Source organism: Chiroxiphia lanceolata, chromosome 21 (assembly GCF_009829145.1).
Source record: "Chiroxiphia lanceolata isolate bChiLan1 chromosome 21, bChiLan1.pri, whole genome shotgun sequence".
Taxonomy (NCBI): domain Eukaryota; kingdom Metazoa; phylum Chordata; class Aves; order Passeriformes; family Pipridae; genus Chiroxiphia; species Chiroxiphia lanceolata.
Genome location: NC_045657.1, coordinates 3,755,140 through 3,768,267, shown reverse-complemented (window position 1 = coordinate 3,768,267; position 13,128 = coordinate 3,755,140). Strand labels below are relative to the sequence as shown.

At 49.0% G+C, this 13,128-nt stretch overlaps 1 protein-coding gene across 1 annotated transcript in view; it reads right to left on the bottom strand.

Moving 5' to 3' along the window:
* The window catches only part of VAV2 (vav guanine nucleotide exchange factor 2), a 133,430-nt gene that overhangs the window by 34,715 nt on the left and 85,587 nt on the right, over window positions 1–13,128 (bottom strand). Inside the window, 1 exon segment of the mRNA XM_032708576.1 lies at window positions 1,477–1,545. Within this exon segment, the coding sequence (XP_032564467.1) occupies window positions 1,477–1,545 (69 nt within the window).

The window sequence follows — 13,128 nt, the reverse complement described above, 5'->3', positions numbered from 1 at the left end:
GATCTGGGACAGAACAGGGCGATCAAGAGAAATAAACCTCCAAGTCATCTGACTTGGGCACCTCTCATCGAGGGACAAACTCACAGCCAGGCCTGAGGAACAGTTTGGGAAGCTTCCACCCAGACACCCTGCAGGAGCTGCACCACTGGCAGCAGTTAAAACTGGGAACCCACTTCCAACACTGAACAACCTGCTCCAAGCTCTGAGCGTGCCATCCCAAAACTCCCGTTTCTAGGAGAGTGCTGCCATCCCAACCAGCGCTCGTGTGTGAGTTCCCACACAGACCTCTCGCCAATTAAAAGCATGTCTATGTGTGAGAAGCAGGAATTTTAAAACCCAGTATTAAAAGGATTTTGAGAACTTTTGGAGAGGGGGCGGAAAAAATGTTGCTCTTGAAAGGATCCATTTATAAGTTAAAATTATATTAAACTGTAGCTGCTGGGAGCCAACAGCAAGCAGGGAATTCCAGGGGACTCCATTCCCTCCGCTGGTAATTTATGATTTACTTTTGTAATAACTGAAGCCATAAGGAACTCATTGGATTAAGGAGCCTTATTATTTATGTTGTGGAACAATAATATTTAACTGTATAAAGCCACATATCCACCCATACAGTCCATCCCTCCACATGAAACAGACTGCTCCACATAAGCAAACCCCTGGCTGACGGGAATGCTGCCATTGAATTCCAATAGTGCCCGCATTTCACCGTATATGTTGTAGTTCAAGGTTGATTTTAAAAGCCTGTTATATCATCACCATGGGCAGCAAAACACAGACACAAGATAAACAGAGACAGGACACACCAGCAGCATCACCCCATGTCCTAACACACCACCAAGGACAGGCAGGATGTGTCCCTTGTGAGGGGCCCCATCCCTGCAAGCATCCAGGTTAGACAGGGCTTGGAGCAACCTGGTCTACTGGAAGGTGTCCCTGACCATGGCAGGGGACATGGAACAGGATGGTCTTTAAGGCCCCTTTCAACCCAAAATATTCTATGATTGCCCTGGGGACACATAGGGTGGTCCAAAAATCATCCATGGGGGATGCAGATCCATGTGCCAGCACCCACACAGCCCAAAAAATGCCATGGGGGGAACCAGCACTGTTAGCAACAGGTACCCCACTCCCAGCAAGTGGCTTGGCTTTGGTCAGCTCAGAGGATAAATTATGTCCCGAGGTTTTGCAGCTAATGATGGAATTTAGGAGGCGGAGGGGATCCCGTGGGCTTGGCCCCCTTCACCCCCCACCAAGCCCCTCGTAAATTCAACCTGATTAAAAGTGATGCCTCCCAGGGCTCTACACGGGAAAAGATGGACTATTGTCAGAGCACAAAAATCTCCTGGCAAAAGGATCAAAGCAGCCAGCCCGGCTCTCCGAGCCCCGCTGTCAAATTTTATCTGCCTTTGCTGCAAATACTCTGCAACTTTCCCCTTTCTGTGTCCCCTCCCGTGAGAAGGGGAGGCCACTTACTCTGCCAGCTCCTCCAGGCTCCGATACACGTCATCATCGTTTTCCGTGGTCTCCTCCGATGGGAAGGGCCTGGGGAAGGAAAGGAATGACAGTGTTATTGGTGCCTCACCCCTCGCAGCACATCCCCTGAACTCAGCCCAGCCCTGAGCGTCCCGCTGAGCAGAGCGTGTTTCGGAACAAAATATGCATTGCAAATCCATTTTTTCCTGTTGAGGTACTGGCTCCCAGGATGACACTGCTTCCCACAGGCAGCCCTGGCATGGCACGACAAGAAAGCAGGTGGTGAGGTTGGCTGAGCACAGGAGGGCACCTGGGCCCCAAAATGAGGAGCAGCATTGTCTGACAGCACCTCAGAGCCCCTCGTGGCTGAGCCGCCGCTCCTGCCGTGCTGGTGCTGCACAAACAACACAGAAATATAACTCAAGCCTGGAGCTGGACATGTTAAAATGGAGAAACACCTTCTACTCCAGCCCTCATGGAGCCTTCCTACCTGTGAGCTCCTGCCCTGGTCAGCCAGGCACGGCTGGACACACCGTGCTGCTTCCCACTGCTGCAAACAGCTGATCCCACTGGAATGAATGAGTCCTTATGAACCCTGGGCTTCCTCATCTTAACAACTTTGTGACAGCTGAAAAAAGTTAAACCCCTGGGGATGAGGGAAAGGACAGCAAAAGGGCAAAAGGAAGGGGGGAGAAAGCAGATTAAAAGAGTACGGGAGGGAGTGGGGGGAATACAAGAATTCCTTGGCTCGTTCTGAAGTAATAACCAAATAACGTATGAAGGAGATGAAAAATACTGTTTTAATTAAACCCAATGTATTATTGCTGGCACGGGGCCAGGGTGGGCTGTGGCTCTGCTGGGGCTGGATGCACCTTGTGGCTTCGGCTGTGCCAGGCTGCGGATCCCCGTGGGCACAGCCAGCCCTGCTCCAGCCCCAGCACAGGGACAGTAGGGGTGGCAGTAGGGCAGCTTGCTCTGTCCCTCCTGGGCATCAAGGAGAAGGCAGGTGGGGTTCCCCAGGCCATGAGCCACACGGGATGAGATGCTGATGCTGGGGAGGTGCAAAACTGGATACACGTGAACTTCTAACTGCCCTTGAGAGCCATTCCCTCCTCTGCCCTCCCACCCTCCTTGTTTCGTGATAGATTGCCTCTCCTGAAAGATTTAATACATGGCCTGGTTAGCCCCCAAATTTGCTATTTTTGGATCCTTTTTCTAGCATTAATTTTACTTTCTCTCCTCTGCTACACTTCACCCTTCCTTCAGCGAGCAGCTTCAGACCAAGCATTTTGAAATAGTGCTGAAACCTGCAGCAAGTTCAATTAAAACCCCAGCCAGCTGGTGAGCCCAGGAGGGAAAAGAGCCACGGTGACCTCAGCCACGGGGCAGAATCATTCCATGCTACACCACCTACCACAGCTGCTGTGCCTCTGAGAGAGGAAACAAGGAGCACCCAGGGCTGGTGTGTCCAACCACGTGCAAAGTGGCAACAGGGGAGGGAAGAAAGCTGTAGGTAGGAGGGCAGGTGAGGCTGTGCTTGCTGTCATAGTCCCATGGCAAGGCAGGTGCCATCAGAGGATCGTCCCAAAACCCCAACATCTAGCACAAACAGCTGCCCAGGTACCTGTGAGGTGTGGGGGGATGACCATTTTGAAAAGAAGCTTCAAAGCATAAAGGTGCAGTTTCAGACCCCGAGGATCTTTACAAAATGTGTATTTCCTCACTCCTGCTGTCCCCTGGGGATTAGTGACAAATACAAAAGCCACGTGAAGCACAGGTAAAAAAGCCACCAGCTCTTCCCACACATGATGGAACTGGGAACCAGTCTTGGACTTCAACCCTGCTGGGCAAAGGGATATGGCAGCTGCTGCTGCAGGACTACACCACCCCACACAGCCACAGCAAGAAAGGAGAACTCAGAGGTGACCTCTGTTTAAACAGCACTTGTTAAAATAATAATAAAAAGAAATCCACCACAAGGCACGACCTCCTTTCTTTTACATGCATCTTCTGCTCTTAATCTCTAACTATTTCCTTCCCCAGTGCTCACCATACCAGAAAGAAAGAAGTAAAAGGGCCATAAAGAATATTAAAATCACATGCACACATTTCCAACCATAAATCTGGACCTGAGGTGTAATTGGTTCCTGTGATAAACCCCCCCGTGTAAGACAAGGAGACAGCAAAGAGAGAAAAATATTTTTCTAATGAGAGTTTCATGGGGAGGCAGCTCTGCTGGCCCTCCCAGCTTCACCTTGACTGTGGGTAAAGCACCAGAGTGAAAGTCAGGGCAGGGGAGGAATTAATAACCTGTATCCCCACAATAGCAGCTAATGGCTAAATAAGGATGCAGAGAAGGCAATTAGAAGGAAAGTCACACCGAGGTGAGCGTTACTGAACGGACCATCTAAAATCTGGAGCTGAAGGATGGCTTTTTGGAGAAAGCCCTGGGTTTGCCCTTTGTCTGTGCCTCTTTCCCCAGCTGCCCATGCTTTGCAGGGGCTCCCTGTGTCCCCATGTCACCATTGTGGGAGCAGAGCTGCCATCTCCCCTGCTCCAAAACAGGGTGCCAGCCCCCAGGATGCAGGATAACTCACACAGGGTGGGACCATGGGACAGTCCTTGCTCTTCCCCAAATGTTCTATGTGCAACAACACAATTTAATGTAGCCCTACTTAGAGCTCCCCAACAGCAAATGCGTTATTTGAGACAAATCTGCAGGTCATTTTTTCCTTTTTTTGTAAAATGAGTAAAAAAGCATTGCAAGTCAAGAGGTCTAAAAGCTACTGGGAAATTCTTACAGACCTCCAGGCTTGTTGCAACTTCTTATGGAGTATTAAAAGCTGTGGCTGGGAATGCCCAACAGCAATGAGTATTTTGAGTTCACTGAAACCCGGCAGGTTTGCAGAGATCCCAGTTTATTAAAATTCATTTGAAAATGCCTCTTATTTCCTATCTTTAGTTAAGCACCAGATTTTGTTTTTTGCTCCACCACCATGTAAAACCACCTGCTGAGCCATTCATCCTCCCAGCCCGTGCCTGGGCTGCTGCAATCCCAACTCAGACGAAGAGTGAAAGCCCCAGAGACATCAAACAGCACCAGAACAGGCTCTTAGAGATAATAAACCTCCCAGAGTAGACTCCTTCACAGACAAACCCCACAGCATTCAAGAGCATCACTTCCACAGATCAAAGAGGAGAAGGGAAGTGGGATTGATCTGATGTATTTGTTTCAGAGCCTAAAAGAGAAGAAAAGACCAAGTAATTTGTTATGGAGTTTAGGGAGAGCTTTGCCTCTGGAGGACAAGACTTACAGCAGATGATGGTTCTTGACGTGCGACGCAAAGCACCCCCTTGATCTTACAAAACATTTTGGCTACTTTCTGCATTGTACATGCACAGAGCAGAGCACCCTGCAAACACCAGGGAAGGCAGGAGCAATCCACAGCCACAGCACATCACACAGGGGGATAATCAATTAATATTTCACGAGGCACCTAATGCAAAAAACCCTCCCTCGCTCTCAGGTTGCCCCCATGATCCCTCCCACGTTGCATCCTCATCATCCACTCCTGCACAGTAAATCTCTCTGTGGGGAGAAGGAGCAGCTCCACATGCTGCCTTGGCTGCTCTCTCCTCTGAATTATTTAACGGGAAGAGCCAGGTAGGCTGCAATTCTAACAGCAATAAGCAGGAAGGTTTATTTATTTATGAGCATATTTCAGCAACTGGGTGTCTTGTCCTAGCAACTGAAGCCAATTGTTCACCTCTGCAGCACCCTCACAGAGAATAGAGGGTCAGGGATGGGTCAGCTTTAGCCTGATAATTTTATACTGCAGCATCTTGGCCTCAAATCCACGTGTGACAGAGCAAGAAGGATCCAGCATGGTTTATTTTCTATTTTTCCAGCGTCCATTCTGATTTCTTGGGGTCAAACACCAGCCCTGGGAACAGGAAGCCCAGTGACAAGAAGGGAGGGTGGAAATGTCCCACTCAGTGCTCTCCATCCCAAGGAGCTGTTCCCACTGCTCTCGATGGAGATGGTCTGTCAGGCAGATCCGCAAGGAAGTTCTCATGCCTTGTGCAAACACCCTCAACAGACTAAAGGAGGTGGTTCATCCCCCTTTCTGGAGCAGGATTCCAGCCTCTCAGCATGATGATCTCCCCCTCTTTTCCTAAGATCACACTTGAGTGTTTTAAAAAGCAGGTGGAGTAAGTGACACCCAGGAAACCTGAGCTGCTCCCATCTGCTGCCCCTTCTGTGAGGGGTTTCTTCATAAATGGGAAGGATCAGAGCCTCAAGCTGGTGCAAAGGAGCTTCTGCAGCTCTGCTGGGATGGAAGGGGCTGTGCCAAGTCCTCCTGGCCCAGAATCTGGCAGAAAAGCATTTCCATAATGAGGAATATACAGACTGTAATTACACCTTGCAGTACCTCGCAGATCCCCTGGCTGGAGGTACAGACCTTCTGACAGCCCTGCTTTGAAGACAGCATTGTGGTAATGCACAGAAAACCCACGAGACACTGATTTCACCAAGATTTTTGGGCTTCAGGTTGTGCTTTCCACGTGAGTTCGAGTGTGGGGTTTGCAGCCACACAGCTCCCATGCTTCCAGAAAAGTCTGTCTGTCCCTCTGCTGAGGTTTCATGCTGCTTCAAACCCGGTATCTCAGACCTTGGCTGTTCACAGCACATCACTCTGACAGCTCCAACCTTCCCCTTTTCTTTTTTCATCCTCTTCTCCTCCAGGATGGCTCACCCTGGGAGCACAGGATCACCTCATCCCAATGACCACGGATTCCCTGTCAGTCATCAGTTCTGGAACCCCAGTGCCCAGTGGATGCCCTGGGCACACCATCACACCTTCATGAGCTCTCCTGGAGCTGCCCAAAGAAATCCATGCAGTTTTCCCAAGACATTTGCCCACAACTGAAAATCCCTTCCTTGTCAGCTTCAGTGGGATTAGGCAGATTAAAGAAGCATTTAATTTACTGATGTACCAAGAGATGGACATGAGCTGACCAGGGACAAGCAAAGAGGTGACCTGGAGCTGCTCCTCCAGCTCTGCTCAAGACCCAGGCAGCACCTCCAAGATTTGGTTCCCATCTGTGAAATGGGAACACCATCAGGGAATGATTTTGGTCAAGTGCTGCAAGGTAAAACCACACTATTAATGCCCAAGATCCATTTATATGAAGCAGAATAGAATCAATTCTCCCCATGCACAACAAGGCACATTGGAGCATACCAAAAGCTGCTGAATTTAATTAAAATCATACTATTGTGTTACATTACTCATCTCTGGAAAGAAGCACCTCACACTGTGCCAGATTTTAGACACGTCCTCTGAAAAATTATGATTTGCTTTTATTTGTGGTCTGGAACTCGCAGAAATTCTCACAAGATTAATTTTGATAGAAATTCAGTGGGGAAAGAGCAAGCTACATCATGAGATAACACAAAGATGATGATTTTGCAGGAGGGAACTCAGCACTTAACACAGTGCACAGCCCAAGGCTGAGCTGCATGTCCTGCTTTGTCTTCAGCTCAAATCTGAACTGAGGATTTGTGGGGACGATGAGACAAGAAAAATAACAGCTCGTATAACTTTACATTTCAACACATTATCGCATTTTTAAAAAATCCTCATGTACCAATGCTTTGCTCAAGCAAGTGGTATGATTTTCTCCTCACTTCAGCTCAACATTGATGAGAACAGATGGATAAAATCAAAAGGGGAATCCAGAACCATCTTTCTCAAAAAGAAAGGAAAAAAAACCCAACCCAAACCCTGTTGGCTAACAGCATAACTGATCACTAGGGAATGATTTCCACAGTAAAGACCTGAGATGCACCTCAAGGTGTCCAACAACATCCCCCCAGGCCCTGCAACTGCCTCTCGTTGGAAAACACTCAGTTAAAACAAAAACCTTGAAACCCCCATTTTTAACTTGTAGCGAAGCTGCACAAGGAGATCTTTCAGCACTCTGAGTTTTCCTGCTGTACCTGAGCAGCTGCTATCCTATCAAACACGTGCCAATAAAAACAAATAAGTGCCTAAATGGATCTTTTTGCCTGATTCCAGCCAGCACCAGCACATCCCAGCCAAGCAGGGTCTCACTGTGCAACATAAACCAGACCCAAACAGCCCACCTGGGCTGAGCAGCACATTCTGAGGGCCACAGGGAATAAACAGACTTGTGCTTCCCCTTCTGCAGATGTGAGAGAAGATGTGAGGTGCAGAGAGACGTGGCTTGTCCCAGAGCACCACTCTGCAGGCACAGCCTGTGGCAGCACCTCCAGCCCCCACCCTGCTGTTCCCCAGGGCTGGAAACCCCCCCCAGTTCTGAATACCCCATTTCAGACCAGCTGAGCTTGAAGCCCTTCTCCATCCTTGGGGCAAGGGCTGCATTTCAGAGACACAACCAGAGGTGATGGGAGGGTCTCACCCAAACAAGGCAGTGCCAGGGTGGGCAGTGACCCAGGAGGAGCCCTGAGGGAAGCACTAAGTGGGCAAAGACAACGTGCAGTGACAGGGCAGGTGCACCCCAAAACTCAGCAAACCCCACCTGTGACTATCAAACCAAGCTGAGCACATCAGAGCTGTATCTTCATCACACAAAGCTGCTGGTGGGGAGGGGTGGGAGAGGAACTGCCTTTGCTTTGGTTAGCAGATGCTTACGGGGTGACCTCAGCATCTCCCAAGCCTACAAAGCAGCCGTGCAGGAAAACATGTCAGTGATATTTTTCAGAATCTCTTAGGAGCAAGTCTGTGAGGACACATACTTGCCAAAATAAATGTGTTAAAACCGTTTTTAGCGGGAAAGGAACTGCTTTCAGCCAAGGATTCTGCTTATCAACAAAGGAAGAAGCTTTATGGTCACTCCTAAAGAAGGTTTGTCCATGTCACAAGAAACCACCTCCACTTGACCTCCTGCTTGTGGGGTCTGTGCTGAGCCTCTGGATTTGTGCTGGTCAGTCCCAGGACTGGTCCCACTTCCACACACCCCAGAGCACAGGAGAGTGCTGCATAGCAACTGTGTCTTTTCCCAGACATGGATCCTCCCACAGCCTTCTCCATCCATTTTATAGCAACACTTAAAAGTGTGTACAATGAATAAACAACGGCAGTAAAAAATTATGGGCAGAGTGCAATTACAGAGAGCCATTGGCAACGAATAAAACAGCCCTTGTAAAACCAACCTTAAGGAGAAGTCGTCCCATAACTACCTCCTCAGCAGAAGACACTTGAGGACTTAATTGCTAGTGACTTTAATTGCTTGCTGTTTTCACACACAGCTGGATCCACCTCCCGGACTGAGCTCCAATCCCCAGGGATGGGGGGAGCAGAGACCAAATCTGATCTGTAGGAAGCCCCCAGCATGCTGGAGAATCTTTGCAAATCCCATAAAAGATTTCCCCCTATCTCCCTTCTCTCCCCCAGGACAGCAAGGGGAACATCTGGATCACCTGCCCCAGGGTTTGTGCCACCACATCTTCTGCAAGAAGTGGGGCTTGCTGGCAGGACCACAAGGTCCCCTTTGCTGGGTCACCTCCACTGCAAACAAAGGGTATCCCTGCATTGCAGTGAGGCTCAGACCAACAGAAAAATGGATTAAAGTCATGTAACCTGGACAAAACTCCAGGTTTAATTCCACACCAGTGACTGAAGCACTGAGGAATTTCCAGGTTACAAACACTGGGAGCAGTGACATGTATGTTTAGCAGGGCAGGGCTGGAGGCTGCCCATGCAGGGGACCAGCTCCATGTGCCCCCCTGCCCCTCTCCCGCAGGCTGGGCACCGCATGCCAGGAATGCTCTGCTCTGACTCTCCCTTCCCATCCCTCCTCCCTTTCACCCCCACACACATCCTGATATTATTGGCAAGCTGTTAAGTACAGAAACTCCAGGGCTGATAACGCTGCAAACCTCATTTTGGGCATGTCAGTCTGTTTTAATGGTTTTACCTGCGCAAAAGGGAGCAATGATGAGCCCTGTCAGCAAGGCAGGGAAAAGCAGGGTGGTAGGGAAATCTCCTCTGGATTAAATCCTCACTGGTGGGAGGATGCTGGTACAGCCCATTTAGTTGCCTTGAATGTGCCTGGAGGCAGCACTGACCTGAGCTAATCCCAGTGCTGAGCTTCATTCCCCTCATCACACTGTCTGCACTTAGAGATGGGCAAAATCATACAACCATGGAATGGTTTGGCTTTGAAGGGACCTTAAAGATCATCTCATTCCAAACCCCCTGCCACGGGCAGGGACATCCTCCACTAGACCAGGTTGCTCAGAGCCCCATCCAACCTGGTCTTGAACACTTCACTCCCAGGGATGGAGCATCCACAGCTTCTCTGGGCTGCTTCCAAAAAAAACAGAGACAGGATGGCCGTGATGGCCATTCAACCTGGGCCTGACACCCACTCAGCTCTGGATTTCAACTGATCACTTATTCTTCCCAAAGAGGTCCTGCCTTGGCCCCCAGGATGGGGAAAACACAACCATCCCAGTCTCCCTCCCTCCACAGCCTGGCCAAAGCACTGCCACCACTCCCACGAGAGAAAGCCTCCTCTGGCAATCAGGATTCACCCTCCTCCCCATCATTTGCAAATGTTTTAAAATCTATTTTATTAACTGTAGTGCCCTCTGAAGAGAGTCACTGAGAGGTTCAGTTCATATATAAAGGATTTACTTAGATTAAGGGCCTCCATAAAAGCCTTTGAACATGGAAACTCCTTCCCATTCTCAGCTGGCCTTGCTGTGCACACATTAAAAATGCATGCAGGCAGCATGAGCCAATATTCCTTAACCTCCTGCTTTGCTTGCAAAACTCAGCTTCCAGAAAAAACATATATCTCAGGGAGATGAATAAACACATGTCCCCTCTGCTCAGAGCTCACATTCAGCCCCTGGAGCCTGCCAGCACCAGGTGGATGATGGTCAGAGCCCAGAGGACATCAGGATGTGCCACAGGCAAAGGAGAACAGTCATGGCTGTGGCAGGAAAGTCTTAAGGAAAAAAAAAAAAAGCTCTAAGAAAATATGAATAATCCTGGTTTATTGGGACCTGCAACAAGAAGTCTTGTTGTCCTCCAGAGAGCTGACTTTGCTTGAGAAAACTTGGAAAGGGAATGAGAACTCATGCTCCAAAGCACAGGAGAAGCTTCACACAACATCCCTGTACAACCACGCTGCTACAAAATCCTCCAGGCTGGCTTGGAAGCACTTAGTGCCAGTCACTGTGGGAATGGGGGAATGGAATTAATGGGTGCGAGTCGGGTCTGCAGTGGAAAATCCTGGCTGTAAAACAAAGGCTCCTTGTTCAGGGACAGCCACGGATGGGCACAGTGGTAACTTCTCCCTGAAACTGCTGACAGTCCTCCAGAGAGGTGGAGGAAAGGATGTGAAACAATAATAAGTTAAAAAAATCTCCTCTCCCTAGTTGATGGGCAACGCTACACGAGGATCTGTTCTTTGTCCCCAGGTACAGCCCTGTAAGACAGAGGGATGAAAATCCCAGGAAAAAGTTCCTATCCCTTTACCACAGAGCCTGTGCTCCCAAATGAGATCGAGAGGGCTGCCTGTGCCCAGGTGAGCAGGAAGGGGTCAGTCCCATTAGCCAGCTGAACAAAGACATTTCTCACCTCCCCATTTCTGAGAGGGGAAAAATCAAACATCAAAAACTAAGGGAGTTGCCCAGGGAGTTGTACAGCACCCAGAGCAGAGCCAGCATCCAAATGTAGTTCCATGAATCTGCTTTCCCTTCAGTGCATGTCTTTATCCATAAAACCATCTTTCATCTGAATGTGAACACCTTAAATTAACAAGAGAAAATGTGCCTTTTCCTAGGGAGGCACCAATGAGCCTCTTATCATCAAGAACATGTTATGGGCACCACCCCAAAAATCACCCAGCGCAGCGGTGGGGTCCTTGCAACGAAACACTTCTTTAACCAGTGAGGAAACATCATCTGGGCTGTTTGCACAAATCTGGTTTTGCATCATTTGAGCCCATCCCCTGCCAGGAGGTGAGTCAGGGATGCCCCATGCTGGAGGGTGATGCTGGAGGGTGGAAGCAGCCCCTGGGATGGGGACAGGGCAGGGGCTGTAGCTACAGCTGCTGTGGATTAAGCACAGCCTTAACAGGGCACTGCAAACAAAACATCGCATTCAACATCTTTTTTTGCCATGTTTTGCTGCTTGTAGCCTGTTTCTTGGAAGAAACACTCTGTCATCTCAACAGAGCTATCCTGATAGCTATCTGGTGTACTCCATGAAACAGGATTTTTCTGGCAAGGTTCATGTAGCTAGAAATTATTAAGGCAGAAAGACTAATTTTGTTTCACTGAGTAGCATACAAGATTGATTTTTATTTTTCTACATGCCATGAAACTTATTTAAGGACAAGTAATAGGCTTTAGGATTTCTTTCACTCTCAATTTGCATGATCCTGACTGTTAGACCCTAAAATAGGGGCTGGAGCAGAGCCACATTCATGCTATGAGACTGACGACCACACAGTCCACCCACCAGCCTAATTTTACTGTATTTACCATGTTTTTGAGCACAGTGCCTAAGCCAACAAGACTTTTCTTATTTATTTCAATGGCAGCATCTTCACTGGGAGAGGGAAGAGTACAGACCCCAATCATCAGTGGGGACCCCAATGAGCTGAGGGGCAGCAGTGGCTGATGTGAGCAGCCCCTTCAGGGAGCCAGAGCTGCTGCTGGTTCCCATAAGATTAGATTAATTCATCTGAGATTAGTTTCTATCACTGAGGGCTTTGTGATGGTGTAGCAAGAAATCATCTAATTTAAAGGAAAAAACACGTAGAGACGGACAAAGCGAGGGCTCTCTGACCACAGGGGACAGCGAGGTGGGAGGGGACACCCCACAAGGGTATTTTTGTAGAATCATAGAATTCAATTCTAGTCTAGTCTAGTCTATTTTCCAGTTAATGGAGTGACAGCATTTTCTGTTCCTGCAGAGCTGGCAATGGGGAGGAGAAGCAGGGTTAATATGCAGGAAAACAGAGTTAGAAGCAGAGGCTCGCTAAGCTCTGTGCTATTCTTGTGTAATTATGGTGCCAAAGGCTTCCAAGATAAAGGATTTTAGTGGGAACTGTAAATGCTGGTTGTGAAATGTATGAGAAGAAGCCACATATCCCCCAGAATAGCAAAGCCTCCCTTGTCCCTGGATCCCAGCTATTGCCCAGCCCTCAACAGAACCAACAGGGACTCAGCCAGAGCCTTCCCAGGGAACACAGCTCATTCATCCTCTGAGCCAACTCCAGGACCTCCCTCCCTTCCTAGGGAAGGGCTTTTCCAGAGATGACACCCTGTAACCCCTTCCAGTGATGCCCCAGGACTTAAACCCAGCCCTTGCCAAGGCACAGCAGCTTGGGCACGTGGGCTCCCCATTGCTCCCTGCCTCCAAACGCCTTGGATGTTCTTTTCCCTCAAAACAATAATCACTGCAGGCTTCTCCAGGACTCAGGGAATGTAGTCCTTAACTTACAGCACATCTTTATTCCTCAAAGCCTCGCCCCCTGAATCTCCCCCCCGTCCTGCTGGGATCTGTCGGGTTTGTGTTCAGCAGATGGGAAAGCACCGAGTCGGTTTTACACGTGAAAAGCTGTTCCCCCTCCAGCAATATCAGT